The sequence below is a fragment of the Seriola aureovittata genome, chromosome 15 (assembly GCF_021018895.1).
Source record: "Seriola aureovittata isolate HTS-2021-v1 ecotype China chromosome 15, ASM2101889v1, whole genome shotgun sequence".
Taxonomy (NCBI): Eukaryota; Metazoa; Chordata; class Actinopteri; order Carangiformes; family Carangidae; genus Seriola; species Seriola aureovittata.
This window is the reverse complement of record NC_079378.1, coordinates 1,737,159-1,758,583: the sequence shown is the minus strand read 5'-3', so window position 1 is coordinate 1,758,583 and position 21,425 is coordinate 1,737,159. Positions and strand designations below refer to the sequence as shown.

Below are 21,425 nucleotides of genomic sequence, written 5' to 3'. Positions count from 1 at the left end.
AGGAATGAGCTGCAGAACAATCAGAATCAATCCTCATTTGGTGAATTAGTCTGCTCCTCTAGCCCAATGAAATGACCTTCATCAGTGCAAATCTAATTTGAGTCGCAAAGATTTTCATTTTCATTCTGATTGACATTGCCGCAGCGCAGAATGAGGCACGGTGCGCCGGCGAAATCCATCTCGGAGGTGTGTGTGTGTGTGTGAGTGTGTGTGAGTATGATTTTATCCCTGTTCTCATGCCTCCGTCACTGTCTCTTTTGTCAGTGCCATCACCTCTCTCTCTCTCTCTCTCTCTCTCTCTCTCTCTCTCTCTCTCTCTCACCCCTCCTTTGGGCTTCAATGTTTCATTTAGCATTTAGCGGTGAGCTCAGGCCTTAACTCGGTCTGTGCTCAAGGTCAGTAGACTGAAATGGAGAATATCAACTTGAGCATTTCTCATTAAATCAAAATTGTGAGATGGAATATTCATGGACCATTGAGTTAAATCTTTTTCTTTTTTCCTCCTCGCTCCAGCAAACTAACACATGCAAAAAGAACAAGTGAAGAAAAAGATATCTGTCCGGGCGAATGTTGTCAGAGCCAGTAAAATAGGCTAAATTTAGTCTTCATCACAGAATAAGTGAAGCAGAGGACTAATCTAACCAGACATTAAAGGCTCCATATAGTCTAAAGGTCTGTGTCCATGTGTAGTGTGATTATAGATCAGCTCTAGCTTCTATATTAATACTGTGAAAGTATCAAAGCCTCAGTCCACAGAGAAATGCACACAGCCTGTATTCAGAAACTGAGCCTTAAAACCAGCCGTCAGGACTTCTGGAACTTTGTGATGTCACAACAAAGCAGTCACCAAGCCCCGCCCACCTGGACCCACCATCCAGCCTTGCAGGATTTAGTTTCTCTGGGTGTTTTTACCTGAAATCTCTTATATTTATATTGGATCAGGGGCTCAGAGCCTCCTCTCTTCTGATTGGCTCACCGACCTGTTGTTACTAGAGCTCCAGAGAGAAGCCTGAGAGAGGAGATGTAAAACTACACTGAGATGGTTTTTGGTTCCTAAAACCACAAATATATCTTCTTATGGATCAACACTTCAAAATAAAACACAGGAGATGAAGAAAACATGGAGTTTAAATCTTAGATTCTGGTACTTGATAGTTTTTGTTATTGAAGCTACAGGCAGATTTCAGTCTTTACAGAAACAGGGAATTTTTATTTAGCAAAGTATGAAGTAGAAGAAAGAGAGTCAGTAATCAAAGAGTACTTAGGTTTGATACACAGCCCTAAATCCAGCCTTTCACTTGTATGTTGTGTGTTTCTAGTCGTTTCCAGAACAGCTGAGGTCGGCTCAGACGGCGCTCGTCAATATTAATTCAGAGGAGCTGAACACTGGCTGAAAGCGGAGGTCTGCAGTCGTATTGTGCAGATCCCGAACCCTTCCTCCTTTTTTTTTTGTTGGAAAAATAAAATGTAACATCAGAACAGTTGAGAGGGTAATTACGGCCAATCAGAGCCGCACAGTCTCTGTCTCTACTTAAAAGACTACAGGAATAAATGTCTCAGAAATGTTGTTCGCAGTATTTGTGGCCACCGTCGCGTTCAGGTCGATTCTGAGCTCGTACCTCACTGTGTTTGAACTGGCAATCAAAAGCAAGTCTGTATGGGGCCCTGATGCTACCAGACGGGTTGCCACTGCCTCCTCCTTTGTGTGTGTGTGTGTGTGTGTGTGTGTGTGTGTGTGTGTTCACTCTGAAATATCACAGTAATGGTATTTTACAACTGAGTGAAAACAAACCCCAGACTTGAGAGTCTCCAGTCTCGTTCATGACTCTGTGAGGTCGTTCTCAGGCTCAAACATGTTTTCTCCGGTATGAAATGAGCACTTCATTAACGTAGAGGACCTTCATCGTCATGGTTACAATAATAAACACACTTTTAAGCTTGTGGAACGGTAAAGGGTAAAGTAGTATTCACAGGGGAAACTAGTCCTGTGTTTCGTCAGCCCTGCTCCTCTGCTCCCGTCATGATTAGTTCGGCCACCAGAGGTCGACTGTCAGTAGATCTGGTTCGACAGTCGACCCACGGAGTCGGTCTCCGAGCGCTGCGCTGTAACTGCGTCTCCGTTCAGGGGCCCGCATCCTTCAGGTTGCGTCACAGCGGCGCCACCGGGCTGCGCCATTTCAAGGGCTCCTTCAAATGCGGCCCAACGTATCCCAAGATTCATTGCATGCAGGTAATGAAAGCAAACAACCCTGGTATGTGTTTGAGCTCAGTTTAACAGCCGACGGTACAACTGTTCAAACCAATACAGACCTAAAAAAAAAAAAACGTATCGTGTTGTCAAGGTTGCTAGGCGACGGGAGCCATGCTTTGAGACGCGAGGGTAAGGGCGGGCGCAGATGGGGTAGCAAAGGGAAAAGTGTGACCCTTCGTTGACCCAGTCGTTTAGACGTCTCCAGAGTGAAGGCCGAACTGAAATGGAGTCGACCTTCGTGACCTCTGTAGTTAAAATATCATCGATTGAAGCAGAGAAATATTAATATCCAAACTTTCCTGGATGATTTATTGTTATTTATTTTATTTAAAACTATATCATGTACTGTACGCCTACCATTGTTTTAAAAAATATAACATAATTAAATTATATTCCTTCCAGCAAATCAACTTTTCAACAGAAAATCATTCCTGAGCAGCAGCTAAACAAAGTAGTTGCTAAGCAACACAGGAGCAGCAGTGTGAGAGCGGTGACTTTGGGTCAGCTCATTAGCATTTTAAATGAAGTGTTGTGCAGCTTCAGGTGTGTCGTTTGAATCGTGGTTCGCTGTTTGACAAAGAGGAAGACGACTGTGATTATTCCTGTTGTAATCCGACGTGCAGCTTCCTGTTTCTGACAGTCGCTACAAAACAAAACAAAACAAAACAAATGTTGAATAAAAGCTCGGTCTTCTACAGTGTGAATTACATCAGGTGACACTTTTCAGGCTTAAAACATAAGCTTTCATAACCAAAATGATTTGGGACATTAAAAGTGGAGATACTTTTATTACATACGCTCCTGAAGTTACACAACGACTTCACTTCACTCTCAGTGCAGCTGCTTTTCAGATAAATATTCATTTAAATTTATTGTAAATTATAACAAAAATTCCTATTTACAAACATATTAATGGATGAGATTCAGATTCAGAAAACTTTATTAATCCCAATACCAGTCCATACACACAACTTCACACACACAGACAGGCAGATTGATTAGTTAATGTCAGAGGCAGCAGGTCAACACACAAGGGAGCAGCGAGCAGCAGTGAGTAAAATCAATAAATAAAACAAATTAAATACATAAAAATAACAGGGTTTGTTACAGTTCATATAGTGAATAAATACTATAAATAAATGAATACGACAGTGATTAATGTCTGCAGCCTCGGGACAGAGAGGCCGAATCAGAGAAGTTTAAATGTAAATCACATGATCTGATATAATCTAATGTGATGCTGGAAGTCAAGTTGTGGTGAATGAAACTGGAACTTGTCGTGGTTGAACGATCCCGGTGTTCACCGGCGTCACGTCAGCGTCGTCTTCTCCCACCGCCGCGACGTTCCAGTGCACACGGCTCCAGAGACGAGAGGTGTGTGTGTTTGTGTGTTTGTGTGTTTGTGTGTTTGTGTGTTTGTGTGTTCTCCCTCCGGCCAACAAGAACTAACAATCTCCACCCGGCAAATCAGTGCCCACACAGTGTCCACGCTCTCTGTGCTGAGCTCACACACTCCACTGACCATACAACAGTTGGCAATCACTACATTTGTGTACACACACACACACACACACACACACACACACACACACACACACACACACACACCATTCCTCTGTCCCCCTGCAGCTACTGTTGTTTATCCTTTGTCTCCTGATGAAAGTCTGTCCACTGCGTTTCATTCAGTGCTGCTCCTGTGTGTGTGTGTGTGTGTGTGTGTGTGTGTGTGTGTGTGTGTGTGTGTGTGTGTGTGTGTGTCAGCTGTGCGTTTGCTTCCTCCAGCGTACAACAGATACCAGTTGTGGACGATGAACTGCTGAGACACGCTGTTAGCCAGTCAGGCGAGTCCAGTCAGTCGATGCGGGAAACGTATTTAAAGAGGCGGCGTTCGTGGCTCGCGTCTCCGCCCGAGAATGAGTAACGGTTTTCTGCACATGTGAAAACTGCTCTTTATGAGAGAGACAGAAGAAGAAAGATGTCGTCCCTGTTGTCCAAAGGGAGAAATGGTGATGCGTTGCTGATTTCCTCACTCCTTCGCTTCATGAACATGTTGTTTTACATGTGTGCACCTGTACGTGACGCCTCAACGGAACCTCTTCAAATTTGGCACAAACGTTCACTTGGACTCAAAGATGAAGTGATTAGATTTTGGTGGTCAAAGGTCAAAGTTCAAAGGTCAAGGTCGTGGTTTTGACCTTGTGAATGCCATATATCGGGAACGCCCGGAGGGAATCTCGTAACATTCACCTGTGTCTCGTTGTGTGTGTCCTGCAGGTCGCCTGTGATGGCAGGCGGACTGTTCGCCGTGGACAGGAAGTGGTTCTGGGAGCTGGGAGGATACGACACGGGGCTGGAGATCTGGGGAGGAGAACAGTACGAGATCTCCTTCAAGGTAAAACACAACAACAACAGAGCCGCAGTGCAGGAAGTGATCAGTAGTTTGTTGACGCTGTTAAACATCACAAGCTCTGTGACATACACACATCATACTTTCATATCTAAGCAGAAGCAACAGGTTTCTGACCCGTCGGTACTGACACATCCGTCCTGTTGAACAGCAGCTGCCTCGTTAGTCGTGCAGAAGAAAGACAACAGGTGTTGTTTCTCTGACGTCGTCTGTGTTGATGTGATCCAGACTCGTGTCCTGACGTCTCCGCTCTTCCACCTTTCTGTAAAACTGAGAGCGAAGGAGGTTCAGACGGTGAATCCGACTCTGGAAACCGCTTGATGTCCGTCATCTTGGTGATCATGTGCAGGTTTTCCTCCGCAGCTCTTTTCTCGTTAACGGACGACATTACTGAATCTGAGCTCATGGCAGCTCATTAAAAAAAACATGTGCTATTGACCTCAGCTTGCGTTCAGTGATGTCACATATTGCCTCTCCTAATGTGTTGTTTATCCACAGCTCTTTAGGTAAATGGATAAAAGACTTGTTGAGCGAACGAGACGTTCCTCATTATAGTTTCAACCCTTGTTTCAGTGATTTAAGCCAAACATCCTCGGCTGCATCAAAGACCCTCCACATTAATCATACTCAGACTTCCTTATTAGATTATGCTTTTGTCTGGTGGCTCAGCATGAATCATTCTACAGCGAAGCCATAACTGCTTGTGACTTGGCCGGCATGTAAAGCACTGGTCTCCCCTCCTCCTCCTCCCCCCTCCTCCCCCCTCCTGCACTGCCTCCGTCACCGAGCTCCGGACAGACAGAGCAACCCGTCACAATAATTAAATTCTGCTTTGAATGAGTAAGGACTTTTGTCGTCTCACTCAATTAAGCACAAAGGCCGCTGCTGGGAAGTCTGATGTGATTGGACGCGTGCTGCAGTGTGATACGGTCGCCATTGTTGCACACAGTGAAGTTTGCAGCGTTTATAAAGCTCCAGCGCCAGAATCAAATCTGCTGTCCAAACAGTTTTACTTTCTCCCGCGTCTTCATGTTAATGCGTTTTCCTCCTTGTTACTCCCTTTTGCTAAGCACAGAAATTCCACATACGTGTGATGCGTACGTTCACTGTGAGGCGTTTAGCTTCCACAGAGGGAGCAGTGTGAGAGCAGAGAGAACAGACGGAGCTGCAGGAATCTGGAAACAGCAGGAAACAGCGTGCAGAGCTAAATGTTTAATACGACTGAACATGATAAAGACTCCGACATTCAGCAACTTTAATCCAAATCTGTTGTAATCATAAAGAATATATTCTCTGTACTTGACATGTATGTAGAGGATAGAACTACTGTCTCCTCTGAATTAAAGCTCCATATTTTCTTCTTCTGTGTTTTATTTGAAGTGTTGATCCATCAGAAGATGTAAAAACCGTCTCAGTTTAGTTTTACATCTCCTCTCTCAGGCTTCTCTCTGGAGCTCTAGTAACAACAGGTCTGTGAGCCAATCAGAAAAGCTCATGGTCATCTCCCTTTACACTGTATGAGACCTTTAAAACAGCTCCGTGTTCATCTTTGAACCGTGATCTAGTGACTGATCCGTTATATTTAGAGTTCAGATTCAGGTGTGTTGGATTAAAACAGTGTGTTCTTTTCTTCTCTATGTTTTTGCCGAAGCACGACTTTCCTTTGTCCTTTTTAAATCCACAGACTTCAAAGCTCTCAAAGAAATATTTGCAATTCCAGTTTGTTAGAATAATGGGAAACCTTCGATGTTTTTATCTGTGCTCGCAGTCTTCTTCTCCGCCTTTGTTGGCGTGTTAGCTGCATTTTATTTTATATTTTTTTAGCATGTCATCCCCACCGTCTGTTGATCGCTGGAATACAGCCTGAAAACATCTGCAGGAGTGTGTGTTGCCTCTCCAGCATGAACACACAGCGTGCACCCTCATGAGGATGCACACGAAAGCCAGATACGCTCATGAAAAAAACGTTGCACCGCCAGAGCTCCAAACCTCCACAGGGGAAGTATGCATAGCCAGAAATATCCAGGTGACACAGACCTACCTGCACATTCAGCAGGACTCATGGAGGGATCCGTGTTTTCAGGTCACCTGTCACAATAGGTGTGTTTCAGGTGTAAAGTTGTCCTTCAAGAATGTCTTGCAGCTTCACACACTTGAAAGAGATTGATCGGCTTTTAACCGGATTCCACTCGATGACAAAACGCTCTATTCCTTTTATTTTGGAAGGTTTCTGTGATTTAAATTGATAGTTCAGTCACATGGTTCTGTTCCATCGGTCACTGGTTATTAATCAGAAAACATTAATATTTATTGTAAATAAATTAATAAGAAACAAACAGCCACATCGGTTCTTTACTTTCCACGATTTTATTATTTGTTTGCTTTTCATTACTCTCAGCCTCTCAGCTCAATATCAGTGTTTTATTGTGTTGAAGCATTTCAGCGTAACGCATTTTAATATAAAGGATTTTATTATCATGTTTATTTATTAATAAATCTGAAGGTGTCTTAAGCAATCCTCTTTTTTTCTAACCCGTTAACGTTTTATTATTGATTATTATTATTCTCCATGTCGAGTGACTTAAAGCAATCAACAATTCAATCATCACCATTTCCCGTGTCGACGTAGATCAAGACGCCAGATCAAACATAAACAGTCAATCAAATAGTTTTACAGTATTTCTCTGATACATTTTTACCTAAATCTATTTTTATACTATTTTTCTTCAAGAACTCGACTTTGACTTGACATGCAATGAAGTCGCTGTTCCCGGGTTGATGGGGTCATCAGGGTTGTAAATTATTAGCTGCTGTGATAAGTCATTGCTCCTCGTGCCGCCGCGGTGCTGCGCGTTGAAGTGTTCAGGTATGGAGGTGAGCACACTGTAGAAGTCGTGCCGTAGAGGTGAGTGATAAGACTTTCAATTTAATCTGACTGGCGCTGAACTGGAGCTCTTGATCCCTCCTGCAGCTCGGCGCCCCCCGTTATTAAGCTCAAGTGTTTCAGTGCAGGGATGAAGAGGATGGAAGGGATTGGCGCAGCAAGTCGCACCTTCCCAACAGCGAGATGTGGAGAGGGTGGATTCATTCCCGTTATTTCCCCCCCCCCCAATTCTGTTTGTCCAAGCTGGAGTGGTGCGACAAAACTTGACAAGGGGGTAATTGAATTGAAATCGCAGCCAGCTGATGTCCACTCTGGAGAATCAGGAAGTGAGACTGATGCACGATATCAACAGAAAGAGCAACGTTTTCCTCATTATTGAGTACTGAGCTTCCTGTGCAGCTAGTCCATGTCTATCATCACCATCATCATCATCATCATCATCATCACCACCATCATCATCATCATGTGTCCTTGAGAAAGACACTAAACTGCAGCCTGTGAAAGCACCGAGAGTCAGTGCAGAGTATAACCTGGAAAACTGTTGAAAGAAGTTATTTGGAGACATTCTTGTCACGACAGGAGGAGGAGGAGGAGGAGGAGGAGGATGATGAGGAGGAGGAGGAGGATGATGAGGAGGAGGAGGAGAGGATTTGGGAGGATGTGGAGGACGGTGTTCTGAGGTCGGAGGAGAGGTCAAACACAGTATGAATAACCCAGATCATATCGTTCAGTCACAAGAAGTGGCTTTTGTTAAGTTTAAAAAATCATTTCCAAAGGAAAATCATAAAAAACACAGGCCACAGTGGTCAGTCAGTCGGGGGGGGGGGTCAACTATTTCTCCAGGGTGAAAGGAAACCCAGTACAGTGCTTCAGTGAACAGAGGTGTTTCTCACACCTGTATTTTTATATTGTTCAATGAGCCAACAGGTAAAACTCCTGAATCCCTGAGTGAAAACAAAGAGGGTGACTATTGTAAAAACTAATGTTAAAGGTAAAAGACTAAACCACCACATGAAATAATAAAATCTATATTGATGTGAAACAACAACTAATCCTCCATCGTCTCACTGCTCATGACTGAGCTCCAGAGTTTGTAACATCAGATCATACATGACATTTTATTTTGGTAATGAAATGACAAGCTAACACTGGAAATGAAAGGGAGCGCTAACAGCTAGCTAACATTAGTAAGATAAACTGTAACGTAAAGCTAAAGGTAGAAACTAGCTAACATTAGCGTTCATCTGTAGATACTTGAAACAATCTAATTCAGAAACTCTGCGATGGGAAAGTCAAGTGTCATAAGAACTCGTGATGTAACTTAATCACAATCAATAATCATTGATGGATTTTACAACTTGAGTCTTCAGTTTGATTTTCACACTGTATGGAAATGAAAGGAAAACTGTAAAAGAAAGGTGTTTCATACAGCAGCAGGTTGTTGTTGTTGTAAATAATAGAACAGAACAAAAAGCCTTTATTGTCATTGTATAATAGAAATATACAATGAAATTCTGAGAGCTTCTCCTGATCAGTGCAAACAGTAAAAAGAAGAGAAGGAGAAGAATAGAAGTGGAAGTTTGTAGACGATGCAGTGAAACGGTAGAAACAGTACAGTACATCCTTGAAGCGCAGCTCTATAACTGCCTGAACAAAAGAACCAAGCTACATCATGTCACACTTTGAAAGGTTCGTGCAACACGAAGGTGAACGCATGAGGAAATTAAAAAATGCGTCGTGTTAAAAGATCTTAATCTCAAAGAGCTCGCGCTCCGTTTTAACCGTCCGACCTCCTGACCTCAAACCGTTCTGACTATGATTAAAGCAACACATCACTCAAATATCCATCTTTAAAAATTTCAAATGCTCTCACTCCGTGGACTTGAAAGGTGGCTCTGCTTTTTCCCCGCGAGCAGCACGGCAAAACCAATTCCAGTCTTTATCATTAAGCTAAGCGTGATTGACTTGCTTGTTCTCTTTGATGTCATTTACTGGCTTTGGTCTCTGCGGTGCAATCTGCAGACCCGCGAACTCCGGAGTCGTTTTTGTGGAGTCGTTCTCGCTTCCTCTCACCCCGTCGTAGAGGACGATGGAAATCTGCATCTTTTTTAGCTTTCGTCTCCTGATGAAATCTAACGTGATATTAATCAGCGAGGTCGTAAACATGAGTCCTCCTAGGATTCCTGACCCGGTCAACGTACCTTACAACCCTGAACGTACAGTGAATAATGCCCCTCTGTTTAACAATCATCTTCCCACTCCTTTTCTTCATGTCCTAACCTTGTCTGCCCTCCACTGCTTTGTCTTCATCACGTCCTCCCACGCTCTGTCTTTCTCTCACAGTGTTTGTTTCATCTCTCTGATTTGTTGACCTTGATAGCTCATCTGATATTTGCACTGTTCACACAAACACCAGCGCGGCAGCTTTGACAAACCCTTCTCTCTCTCTCTCTCTCTCTCTCTCTCTCTTTATCGAGGCTGACTCTCTCCCTCTGTGTCTCCGTAGGTGTGGATGTGCGGTGGTCGGATGGAGGACATCCCTTGCTCCAGGGTCGGACACATCTACAGGAAGTACGTCCCCTACAAAGTTCCTGGTGGGGTCAGTCTGGCCAGGGTGAGTCTCAGATCCTTGTGCGACATGTTGATGTGGACACGGAGGTTTCTTCACAGGAAACTGATCTAAGATGAGGTGGTGGGTCGCCTTTGTTCCTATTCCCCCCTTTGTTAAAGGGCCAAATTTAGCCAAATAAAATGAGCTTGAACATCTGGTCAGATTTGCAATCTTACTGACTTGACTGAACAACAGCAGCCCTTTAATCATATTTAAACCACTGGTCAGCCGCAGTTTAAATGAATTTTATAAAGTAAAAATATCTAAACTCAGGTATTTTATTAGCGCTGGCACCAAAAATCTTCAAAAAGATTATTTAAAATGATATGATGATATATTTATATATATATATATAAATTGAACAGACACTTTAAATGGTCATTTAAATTCATTTTTGACAATGACACTATTTGAGCCCCTTTAGTTTCTTTCATGTTGCAGTGAAATAAACTATAACAGTTTTCTAACACTGAGCTGAAGCTTCCGTATTCAATGCAAACTTTAACACTTCAACACATTTGTGGGAGACGTTTAAAAAAATGTTCATGTGTCCTGCAGCTGTACACGATTCATTATGCATGACTCAGCGTCGGCCTGACACCTGGCTCTGTTTGGCTCCGCTGAATGTGTAATTAAACCTCTTGGCCCCTGTTTTTGTCTCGTCAGTCTGACCGTTAGCCCCTCGGCGAGGCTATGTTGAATGCTAATATCAAACAGGCAGCAGGTTTAACAATAACTGAAATACTTACTGTACCTCCGGCTGTGATGGAGTCTGTTTTGTCCCCCGTGTCCTTTCTCTCTCTCTCTCTCTCTCTCTTTCGCTCTGCCTTTTTCTTACAGCTGCTTTGCTTCATTTTAGTGGAGGAACATGAGGAAGTCAGGGAGGGAGATGCTTCATTTGAATGTGTTTTCACTTAAAACTATATGATGATGTTTTGTGTTGTGAAAAGCAGATTCAGAGTAACAGAGATCTGCAGAAAGGTTTTGTAGTTTGGCGACTCCAACAGGAAGAGGGATATTTAGATATTTAGCTATTTTCATGTGACGTTTGGCCTGTTCGTGGTCAGGAAAAAGGTCATGAAAACCACATGATGATGCTAATTATCCTGTGATGTGACGCCAGTTTAAAAGATTATCACCTACCAACTTTGTGCACTAGCAGGATGCTGTTGCTATCCATTGCAACAAAAGTTTAAACCATGTTTTAATTTAATTAATTTGCACCAAACTTCACATAAAATTTGATGCAGATCCGCTCTAGTAACAACAGGTCGGTGAGCCAATCAGAAGAGAGGAGGCTCTGAGCCTCTCTTCTGATTGGCTGACTGTTTTCTGAGTGATCCAATAAAAATATAGCAGTCAGAGAAACCAAATCCTGCAAGGTTTGGATGGTGGGTCCAGGTGGGCGGGGCTTGGTGACTGCTTCGTTGTGACATCACAAAGTTCCAGAAGTCCTGACGGCTGGTTTTAAGGCTCAGTTTCTGAATACAGGCTGTGTGCATTTCTCTGTGGACTGAGGCTTTGATACTTTCACAGTATTGATATAGAAGCTAGAGCTGATCTATAATCACACTACACATGGACACAGACCTTTACACTGGAGGAGCTTTAAATGTGTCTTTTGTCAGTCCTGTGATGCTAAACGTGCTGGAGGGCTTCGGGGGGGTCGGGGAAGAGTTTAGTTTGTGTCAGGGTTTATTCACGGTTCATCAAGAGAAGCTTCAGTCGTGGTCTGAAAATCCTTTGCCTGAGGTGAGAATTAAACCCAAAGTCTTCATTTTCCTCTTCGCTGTTTCAGCATCATGTTTCTCTTCCATGTGATCATGTGATCATGTGATCATGTGATGGTGTGACGGCGAGAGAAACATGTGCACAGAGGACATTGTTTGCACTTTAAGTTGTCATAAAAGGTGAGTCCCTTCAGCAGGTAGAGATAGTGAGAACAAAAACCCTCCAGACACATCCACACACAACCCAGTGTGTGTGTCAGTGGACCCCCCCACCCCCCCACCCCCGAGTCCAGTCAACATGGAGGGAGACAGAACCACTGAACTCCACTTCACCTGGAGCCTGAGTTTAGCTGCAGGCAATGAGTTATGCTACAGGGAGTCTGTGTGTGTGTGTGTGTGTGTGTGTGTGTGTGTGTGTGTGTGTGTGTGTGTGTGTGTGTGTGTGTGTGTGTGTGTGTGTGTTGGCTGGAGGGTTTTTTTTATTTCTCTCCACCATATCTGTAGCTGCAAAGGCTGTTGGAGGATTTGTATTTATTCCTTCCTGGGAGGCTCGCTGAACCTGTATTCTCATTCATTTCACCATCCACACCCACGAGGCTGCAGCTATCTGTATTCCCAGACATGCGTCCGTACCTCAGAGGCTGACAGGATCTGTGTTTTTTTTCTCCTTTACACCTCAAAGACTTCAGGTGGATGGACTTCCCGTTGCTCAGGTGTAAATCTTTCATGTTTGCAGTTGTCTGAGCTTAAACAACCTCTCTGCACTGCAGCTGTTGTCGCTCACAGTTTGTATCAGTCATCTGCTCGTGCTTTTTTTCCTTTCCCTTTTTATTCAACTGAAATCAGATGCTTTCATTATGATTGATGCAGAGCGATGAAAGCATATGGATGCCACTTTCGTCGCGCATTAAAGCCTCTAAATGCATAATTCAGTGGCCTAAATGCACTAAATAATGCATTATGGCCAGTGTCCATATTCTTTTATTTTTTCTAGTTAATTTCACACTGACCTCATTAAGTCTGCTGCAGAAGCAACTTGTGCTAAATTACAAATGCACATCAAAATAGTTTGAGTGTAATCAATAAAAGAAAAACATGACATGTGACATGACATGAACACTGGGATATAAAGACAGTGAAAGATTAAAGATGTGCAGCAGTGGTGGAGTCTACGTGATACGCAGGTGTTCGCCGTTTATCCACTAAGAAAGCTCCAGAATCCCAAGGATACGTAACCACTTACACTTAAACTCCGAGACACGCCGAGCAAGACCGAGAGAGAAGCTAGCGCTAACTGCTAAGCTAAAGTAACTGGCAGATCTGAATAAACAACTGCTGAATCAGTGAAAGTGGCTAAAAGCAGCCGGGGCAGAAGCAATGTGAGCGAACCCCGAGAATAACGAAGGGCAGGTTCAGGATATTCGTCCTTAAGAAGATCAGAGGAGACACTTTTCATCTGACGGTTAAACAGTCTGTCTTTTACCCACATGTTTCACACGGCTGACACGGCTCTCAACACATTTTACCTTCCCCCAAGAAGTGGTCCTGTCAAGACGCTTCGCAGCAGAACCTGCAGGTGGCTCGGAGTCAGAGTGGAGGGAAGTGAAGCAGACTTCATTATTCTTTCCTGGGCTTTGATTAGCATCAGCGTGACTGATTCTGTTCCTCAGATTCAACAGATATGCTCGTCTGTGTCGTTATAAATATCCACATTTACATAATATGATGTAGCTCTTCAGCTGATGCTTGAACCTGTTTGACCCTTGAATTTAAGTGTTTCCAGTATTTCACGGTATCGACAGTATCACATAAAAAACATTGTTTAATGAGGCGTGTAACTAACTAACTAACTAACTGCCTGACCCGTCTTCAGCTGATCCAGGTTCAGAACTTCTCAGTTCAGCTCCATCGCAACTTTTTTTCTTATAAAAGAAGAAGAAGAACTAGAATCCTCAGGCTCTCTGTCACTGTTGTTTGCTTTCATTACCAGCGCGCAATGAATCTTGGGAAATGTTGGTCTACGGAGGATCCACCGGAGGATTTGTCCCAGGAGAAAGAAGCATTTTGAAGGAGCCTAGTTGCGTCGCTGTGACGCCATCGGTCTTCAGATTGACCCCTTGAACTGAGACACAGCGTCTGTCAATGTTTCTGCCAAACGTGAAGAAATTCCCCGAAGGTGTTAATGAGATGTCGTGGTCACGAGAACGGGACGGACAGACGGCGCGAAGCCTCCGGCGCTGGCTGTCGCCGCCGCGGAAACATGAAGACAGAAGGGAAACAGAAAAACATGTCTGTCTTCTGTGAAGCCGCCCTGTAAATTAGCAGATAACTGAGTTCAGCGTTGTATCTGCTTTCATGACTGGAGACAAGTTGCTTCTATTTTTTTCCATCAGTCGGCCTCCTGGGGGGGCGATGACAGGTCCTGCATGATGACTGGCTTCCTCTCTGCTCGGCGGCTTTGATCGTTTTGTCATGTCAGATCAATCAAAACATCAAGGACGGCAGGAAGTACAGATGATGGCTCAGTCTGTTTCAGGGAAGACGCCGCGTCCAGAAACAAAGACCTGCTGACAAGCCAGTTGACTTCAGGACTCAGCTGGATGTTGGTATCCCACAGTATGAACACAATAGACATTGTCGTATTGTAAGTTAATGTGCAAACCTTTTACTGCTGCTCTGGTTGTGAACAGCGGCTCATTAAGTCATTCTTCTTCTTCCTCCAGACAAACATCGCTGACAATAAGTCGAGTGGTTTAAGCAGCTGAAGTCAAACTGAGCTCTGACTCGTCTTCCTCTCAACTCGTCTTCAGCTCATTATCAGTGGATCAAATGAAAGATTTCCTCGCTGTGATGAAACCACAGAGAATTATCGTTCAGCTCTACTCTGCTTTTTATCATCTTTCAGCTCGTTGTTTTGGTTGTTTTTTTTTACGAAACACATCTTCACCGTCACTGTTCAGGCTACGTCCACACTCATTTAAAAAACAGCAGTTTGAAATGAAAACGCTGAGCATGCTCATGCTGGTGTAAACACGGGAAGCAGATTGTCTCCTCTGCAGATTAGCTGCGGAAAATACTGCAAACGAGGAACGGCAAAGACAGTTGCAGCGTTAAAATGCTCGTAGCGAAGCCTTAAAGCTTAAATGATGGACGAAAGTTTCAGAGTACGACATATTCGGACTCAGTGTGCAAAGGCATCAGTGTGGACGAACCCTCGGTGGCTCCACTCGCAGCCTCATGAATACAAACATGAGGTTACACATACATATACAGTATAAGGTTTATAGAGGGTGTCACATGTTGGACAGTTTGTAAACAACATGTCTTCACTTAACATTAGATAATAAATGAAAAGTCACTGGTTGTAGTTTTGCTGACGTAAGATAAATGGCCGAAACGTGGAATGAAAGCAGAAATGTTTCCCTGTGATTTCAGAACCTGAAACGCGTGGCGGAGGTGTGGATGGACGAATACGCCGAGTACATCTACCAGCGCCGGCCCGAGTACCGCCACCTGTCGGCGGGAGACATGACGGCGCAGAAGGAGCTGAGGAACCGGCTCAACTGCAAGAGCTTCAAGTGGTTCATGAGCGATGTGGCCTGGGATCTGCCCAAACACTACCCGCCGGTGGAGCCCCCCGCCGCCGCGTGGGGAGAGGTACGCTCAGACCCTCGCACTTTAAAACACATTAACCATCTCATGGAAAGAGCAAATTAGGTTTTGACGCCGTGACATCATGACCACAGGATGATAAACCGCACATCTCAGCAGTTAAAGTTAAAGGCTGCTTCAGCTCACCTTCCTTTGAAATCACATTTTTATCTTTTTGTTTGAGCCACATTTTTGTCCTGAAGATAATTTCTCATATTATTGTTAATGAGTTTATTTCTCCTCAGTGGTCACATGGACACGACGCCACACTCCATATTTAGCGTCACATTTTTATCAAACATCAAACTTTTCCTTCACAGAAAAAAACTATTTGTCATGAATCAATCAGAGCTTTGGTTTCTAATCTGCTGAACATTTACATTGATTTTAAACGCTGTTTAAAAAAAAAAAGAGAGAGAAAACATCAATTATTCAGTGTTTTATAAGCGATTATCTTCGAGGCATGGTTTTTAATTATTAAACGCTTTAATTTGAAATTATTTCAACATAACCATCAAACCAAAAGATCAAGATCATTAGAAACAGTTTCTAAAATAACTGTCAATAAAACTCTGTCTGAATGATAATGTGTGTGTGTGTGTGTGTGTGAGAGGAGTGATTTAATGTGAATCAGATTCATCGACTTCAAAAATAAACCAAACTGATGATGATTCGAAAGCTTCATCTCTGCTGACTAACAGCTGAATGTCTCTTGTGTCCTGTGTGTGTGTGTGTGTGTGTGTGTGTGTGTGTGTGTGTGTGTGTGTGTGTGTGTGTGTGTGCTGTAGATCCGTAACGTGGGCAGCAGCGGCATGTGTATGGAGAGTAAACACTTTGTGTCGGGGAGCCCCATCCGCCTGGAGAGCTGCGTGAAGGGGCGGGGCGAGGTGAGCTGGAGCCACGGACAGGTGAGCAGCAGCGGCGTGTTGCACATAAGTAAAAGCAGTTTTAGTGCTTTGAGCAGTTGATGTCTGTTACACAGCTTGTTTGTTTTCTTGTATTGATTTGTAAAGGTAATATTAGATTTATCTTTGGGACTAATATTTGGTGGAGTCGGGTTACACAGGTTCGTCGGTCTGTGCAGCAACATGTCAAATACCTGAGAGGATACAAGGTTATTTACACAGCACCTTTCAGACACAAGGTGCTTCACAGAGGTATGGAAATACATCAGAAACAGAACGTGACTGTGAGATTAAAGCAGCATTTAAAAACAAAAAAAACTCATTAGAACAAATAAAAAATCAGATGAGAAACTTTCCTTTTAAATATGAAAACTCATGTTCACTCTTCTACTAAATGGCGACTCAGCATCACAGAACCTCTTCACCCGACCGACAGTCTCAGGTGTTCAGGAAGCTCGTTCCACAGAAACTTCACCTGGCTTGGTTCTGACTGAGAACACCTGTCCCAGGTGGATGCTTCGTATCGTACAAGTAGATCACAGATGTGTCAGAAGCTTCTCGTTTCTTCACTTCAGTCGAATCCAGAGAACTTTTATTTTATTATTACATTTCACTGTTGTGTCTGTGATAGATTGTCTCCTTAGTAATTGTATTTCTTCTTCTAAACACACATAAATGTCAAATGCTCTTACACAGACAACACACACACACACACACACACACACACACACACACACACACACACACACACAGAGGCATCACACGGCTTCATTATCTTTGCATTGTTCCTAAGGAGTCTGTTTGTTGTCGCACGTCACACTTGAAGATCTTTAAGCCGAGCTCATAACGCAGCCTTAATGGATTGAACGTCCCCCTTTTGTTTCCTGCCGCTGAAACGCGGCACCTCGGAGCTCTGACAGTTTAATTGCTTTAATCTGAAGATGCATTGTCGTTTAATCCGTGTCACAGTTGCGATCTGTGTTCGGGCGCCTGGCGAGAAATGGATTCGCTGCAAATCACAGGAGGCCCTCTGGCTGCCGCCCTCGTCAGGGCTTTTTTGATTTGGTGCGAGAGGAGCAGAAAAGTCTGTGAGCGACGGCCGTCACTGGACGTCAAGCTTTATTCTTTACTGTCAGGAAACGGAGCGATCCAGAGATAGAATCAAAATGATGCGGAAAAAATGATTTTTGCACAACAAAAATATGAAAATATGAAAAAGGAAAATCTTTTGACTTGAAAAATGTGATAAAAGCACAAGGAAATGACTCACACTCACACATTAAGTACAAGCATGTAATTAGAAATACTCAACAACTAGTCTGGATCCTCGACACTGAACACAAAAACCCTGATTTCACTTCAAACTGCGCTTCCTGCCAAATTAGCACCTCAGCATCAGTCCTCACTCCTCTGGTCATCGTGTTGGTTTTATGACGCAGCTCCGAGGTAAACAGATGAGGACACCGACAAACAATTACATAAATGGAGGAACATTAAGGACGTCATCGATCACAGTGTCGTGAAGGTCTCTCCCGAGTGCAGTGAGTCATGGTGATTCTGCTGCAGATGAACAGATGATGAGAAAATGACTGAAGTTGTTACTGAGCAAGGACAGGACACACAGCACAGGGAGAACATATGTTATATTACAGGATATTCACTCAGTGTTGATATTATCTTGGTCTTTAATGAAAACACGTTAAGTAAAGCTCCATATTTTCCTCGTCTCCTGTGTTTTATTTTAAAGTGTTGATCCATTAGAAGATTTGCAGTTTAATCTCCTCTCTAGTAACTAGCTAAAATCAGTTAGTTAGTTAGTTAGCTCTCAAGTGATCCAATAAAAATAAAGCAGATTTCAGGTAAAAACACCCAGAGAAACCAAATCCTGCAAGGTTTGGATGGTGGGTCCAGGTGGGCGGGGCTTGGTGACTGCTTTGTTGTGACATCACAAAGTTCCAGAAGTCCTGACGGCTGGTTTTAAGGCTCAGTTTCTGAATACAGGCTGTGTGCATTTCTCTGTGGACTGAGGCTTTGATACTTTCACAGTATTAATATAGAAGCTAGAGCTGATATATAATCACACTACACATGGACAGAGAGCCAGATATTTCCCTCAGAGCTAAAAGAGAAGAAACACTAAGAGGAAACATGACTCCAAACGAATAATAATGTTGGTTTATGTAACTGCTGGATGTGGAAAGAAAGTTGGCACACAGCTGCTTAAATTGATAAAATGTTGATGTTGTGTTCAAAGCTTGTTATTGCAGGTTTAACCACGTTTAATCTTCATACAGTCAGTAAGAATATGAATATTGTGCATGTCAGGATGAGTTCAGCTCTAATACAGGTCAAATGTTGGATCCCTCAGAAAATACCTTCTTTTTAATTTTCCTACAAAATGGGAAATAACCGAGTTTGATAAAATCAGACGTGTTATTATCCACAGAGGCTGCACTGGCTTGTGATCTGCGGATAAACTCTCCAAGAAGGAAAACATCCACACTCGCATTTAATGGTTTAATTTTAATAGGCAGCACAACACCGAGCCACGAACAAGTGGAAAGGCCAAGACATCCATAAACAGTTTTCCATGTCGGAGGAACCTTGACATTTCTGAAATTTTTCCTCAACAACTTTAGAAAAGGGAAAACACTATAGAGGAGCTTTAATTATGTTGCGCCAGTGAAACTGAGAGTGAGGGTCAAAACCAGAGTCTGAAGGGAAGAAGCAAGATTAAATTCATGTATAAAAATTGGAAAGTGCCAGTTAAATACTGCTGGTCGAGACAAAAGTTTTTCTTTAGAGTTTGACTTTGTATTCGTAAAAGAAAAGGTCTCATTTATAAACGGAACACAAAACATATTGTGGTTGTTCGTAACTTGGCGGCGGCTCTGTAATCAGAGGTCATATTCTTAGAGACCACAGTGTCTCCGACTCCCACCAGTTTGATTTGATGAAATCTGAGGAGCCGATGCACCTCATCACTGATCAGGAAGTTCATTTTTTTGTTTTTTAATCTGTTCCCTGCAGGTGTTCACGTTCGGCTGGAGGGAGGACGTCCGGGTGGGCGACCCCATGCACACTAAAAAAGTCTGCTTCGACGCCATCTCCCACAACAGCCCCGTCACCCTGTACGACTGCCACGGCATGAAGGGCAACCAGCTGTGGCGCTACAGGAAGGTACGGCATCAGAGTTTATAATCTTCTCGTATCCCTCCGCCACTCAAACTAGTTCCAGGTTACATCCCTGTTTATCCAGAGTCATGTAATATATGAACCATTTGTGTGAGATTTTGTCATTATTTCTGTGTGAAGTCTTGAGTAATGGCTAAAATGTGAACCAAATGTGAAGCGATTCCCTTTAGGAGTTCTCGAAGATATTGCGTTCGCAATCGCAAAATCATTTTTTTTTTTTTAAGGACACCTTGACCTTTGAACTTTGACCTTTAGCCACCAAATTCTAATCAGTTCATCCTTGAGTCCAGGTGAATGTTTTTACCAAATTTGTAGAAATTCCCCAAGGCGTTAACGGACGTGTTGCGTTCACAAGGCCAAAACTGTGTTTGTGAGATCACCAAGCCCGTGACCTTTGACCCCCAAAATCAAATCAGTTCATCCTTGAGTTCTCATGAATATTTGTGCCAAATTTGAAGAAGTTCCGTCAAGGCGTTACTGAGATATCGTCCATGAGAATAGGAGCGACGGACTTACAAAGCAAGCATAAAAATCCTGAAGTTTGGAATGTCAGAATGTCATTGAATGCACCACCAGAACAGTTCAAATGGTCCCTGCGGGCGTCTGTATCGCCACAGGATGAATCTGTGGTGGAATGAAAACTGTAGAACAGTTGTGTCACTGTGGGGCTCGGATGAGAAACGTTGAAATGATCAAAGTCTTGACGTCCGTCTTCTGTCCTCACTTCCTGTTTGTCCGTCTCGTTTCCCTCCAGGACAAGAGCCTGTATCACCCCGTCAGTAACAGCTGCATCGACTGCAGCGCCAGCGAGCGCCGGGTCTTCATGAACACGTGCAACCCCTCCTCCCCGACCCAGCAGTGGCAGTTCGAGAGGACCAACGCCACCGTGCTGGAGCACTTCAACCAGGGCACCAACTGAGGCCCCGCCCCCTCGCCATCTGAGAGAAAAGGGAGTCGTGACGCAGGCGGACGTGGATCTGCTGCTCCTGCTGCTGTGAATGGGGTTTTTTGTTTTGTTTTTTTTACATGAACTCTGCCCCCCCCCCCCGACTCCGCCCCCCCGACTCCATGTTTACCTGGCACTGAGGTGACACCTGTTTCTCTTTGGGGTGCTCAGAGTGAGGCAGGATGGGATACCGTTCAGCGGGGGGGGTGGGGGGGTGGGGGGGGGTTAAAAACATCAGTTAGAGCAAAAAAGACTTGAGCTCTGACTGATGGGTGTGTGTGTGTGTGTGTGTGTGTGTGTGTGTGTGTGTGTCTGGTGGTGGGGGGGGGGGGTGTTTGTCATTCTGTGGCAGCGGCTCCGTCTACTTCCTGGTTTTGCTGTTGATCGGTTATCTGACATTCCTCCATCTTCTTTTGTCTATTTCAGATTTTCTCTGCCTTTATCTGTTGCCTTTTCTTCTCCCTCGTTCCTTCACCTCCGTCTCTCCACCTTTATCCTCCATCTCTTCCCCCCCCAACCCCCCCACCCCCCCCCCCCACCCCACCCCGTCTCTCCCGCTCTGCCTCCGCCCGCACGTCCATCTCCATCTGCCCGCATGACTGCACCTTTGCCCACCTCCTCCATTCTCCCTCTTAAATCCCCTTATGTGTCTCTGGCTCTGACAACCTCCCTGGGGGGGGAGAAGGGGGAGGGAGGTGGGGGGGACTCATGCTGAGCCAAAGTCATCCTGACACCTGGGTGAAGCCAGGCAGAACCACTCTGAAAATCACCTGGTGAATTGATTCTCCTTTACAACCCTTATCCACCCTCGTCCTCCCCCACCCCCCACCCTCGGCCTGTAGTTT

At 44.1% G+C, this 21,425-nt stretch overlaps 1 protein-coding gene across 1 annotated transcript in view; it reads left to right on the top strand.

Moving 5' to 3' along the window:
- Positions 1-20,784, top strand: part of LOC130182613 (polypeptide N-acetylgalactosaminyltransferase 10-like) — a 74,960-nt gene extending 54,176 nt beyond the window's left edge. The window contains exons 7-12 of the mRNA XM_056397664.1: positions 4,526-4,643; positions 10,049-10,156; positions 15,319-15,540; positions 16,323-16,442; positions 19,470-19,619; positions 20,389-20,784. Of these exons, the coding sequence (XP_056253639.1) occupies positions 4,526-4,643; positions 10,049-10,156; positions 15,319-15,540; positions 16,323-16,442; positions 19,470-19,619; positions 20,389-20,553 (883 nt within the window). The 3' untranslated portion in view covers positions 20,554-20,784. The remainder of the gene's footprint in view (positions 1-4,525; positions 4,644-10,048; positions 10,157-15,318; positions 15,541-16,322; positions 16,443-19,469; positions 19,620-20,388) is intronic.
- Positions 20,785-21,425: the final 641 nt, after the last annotated feature.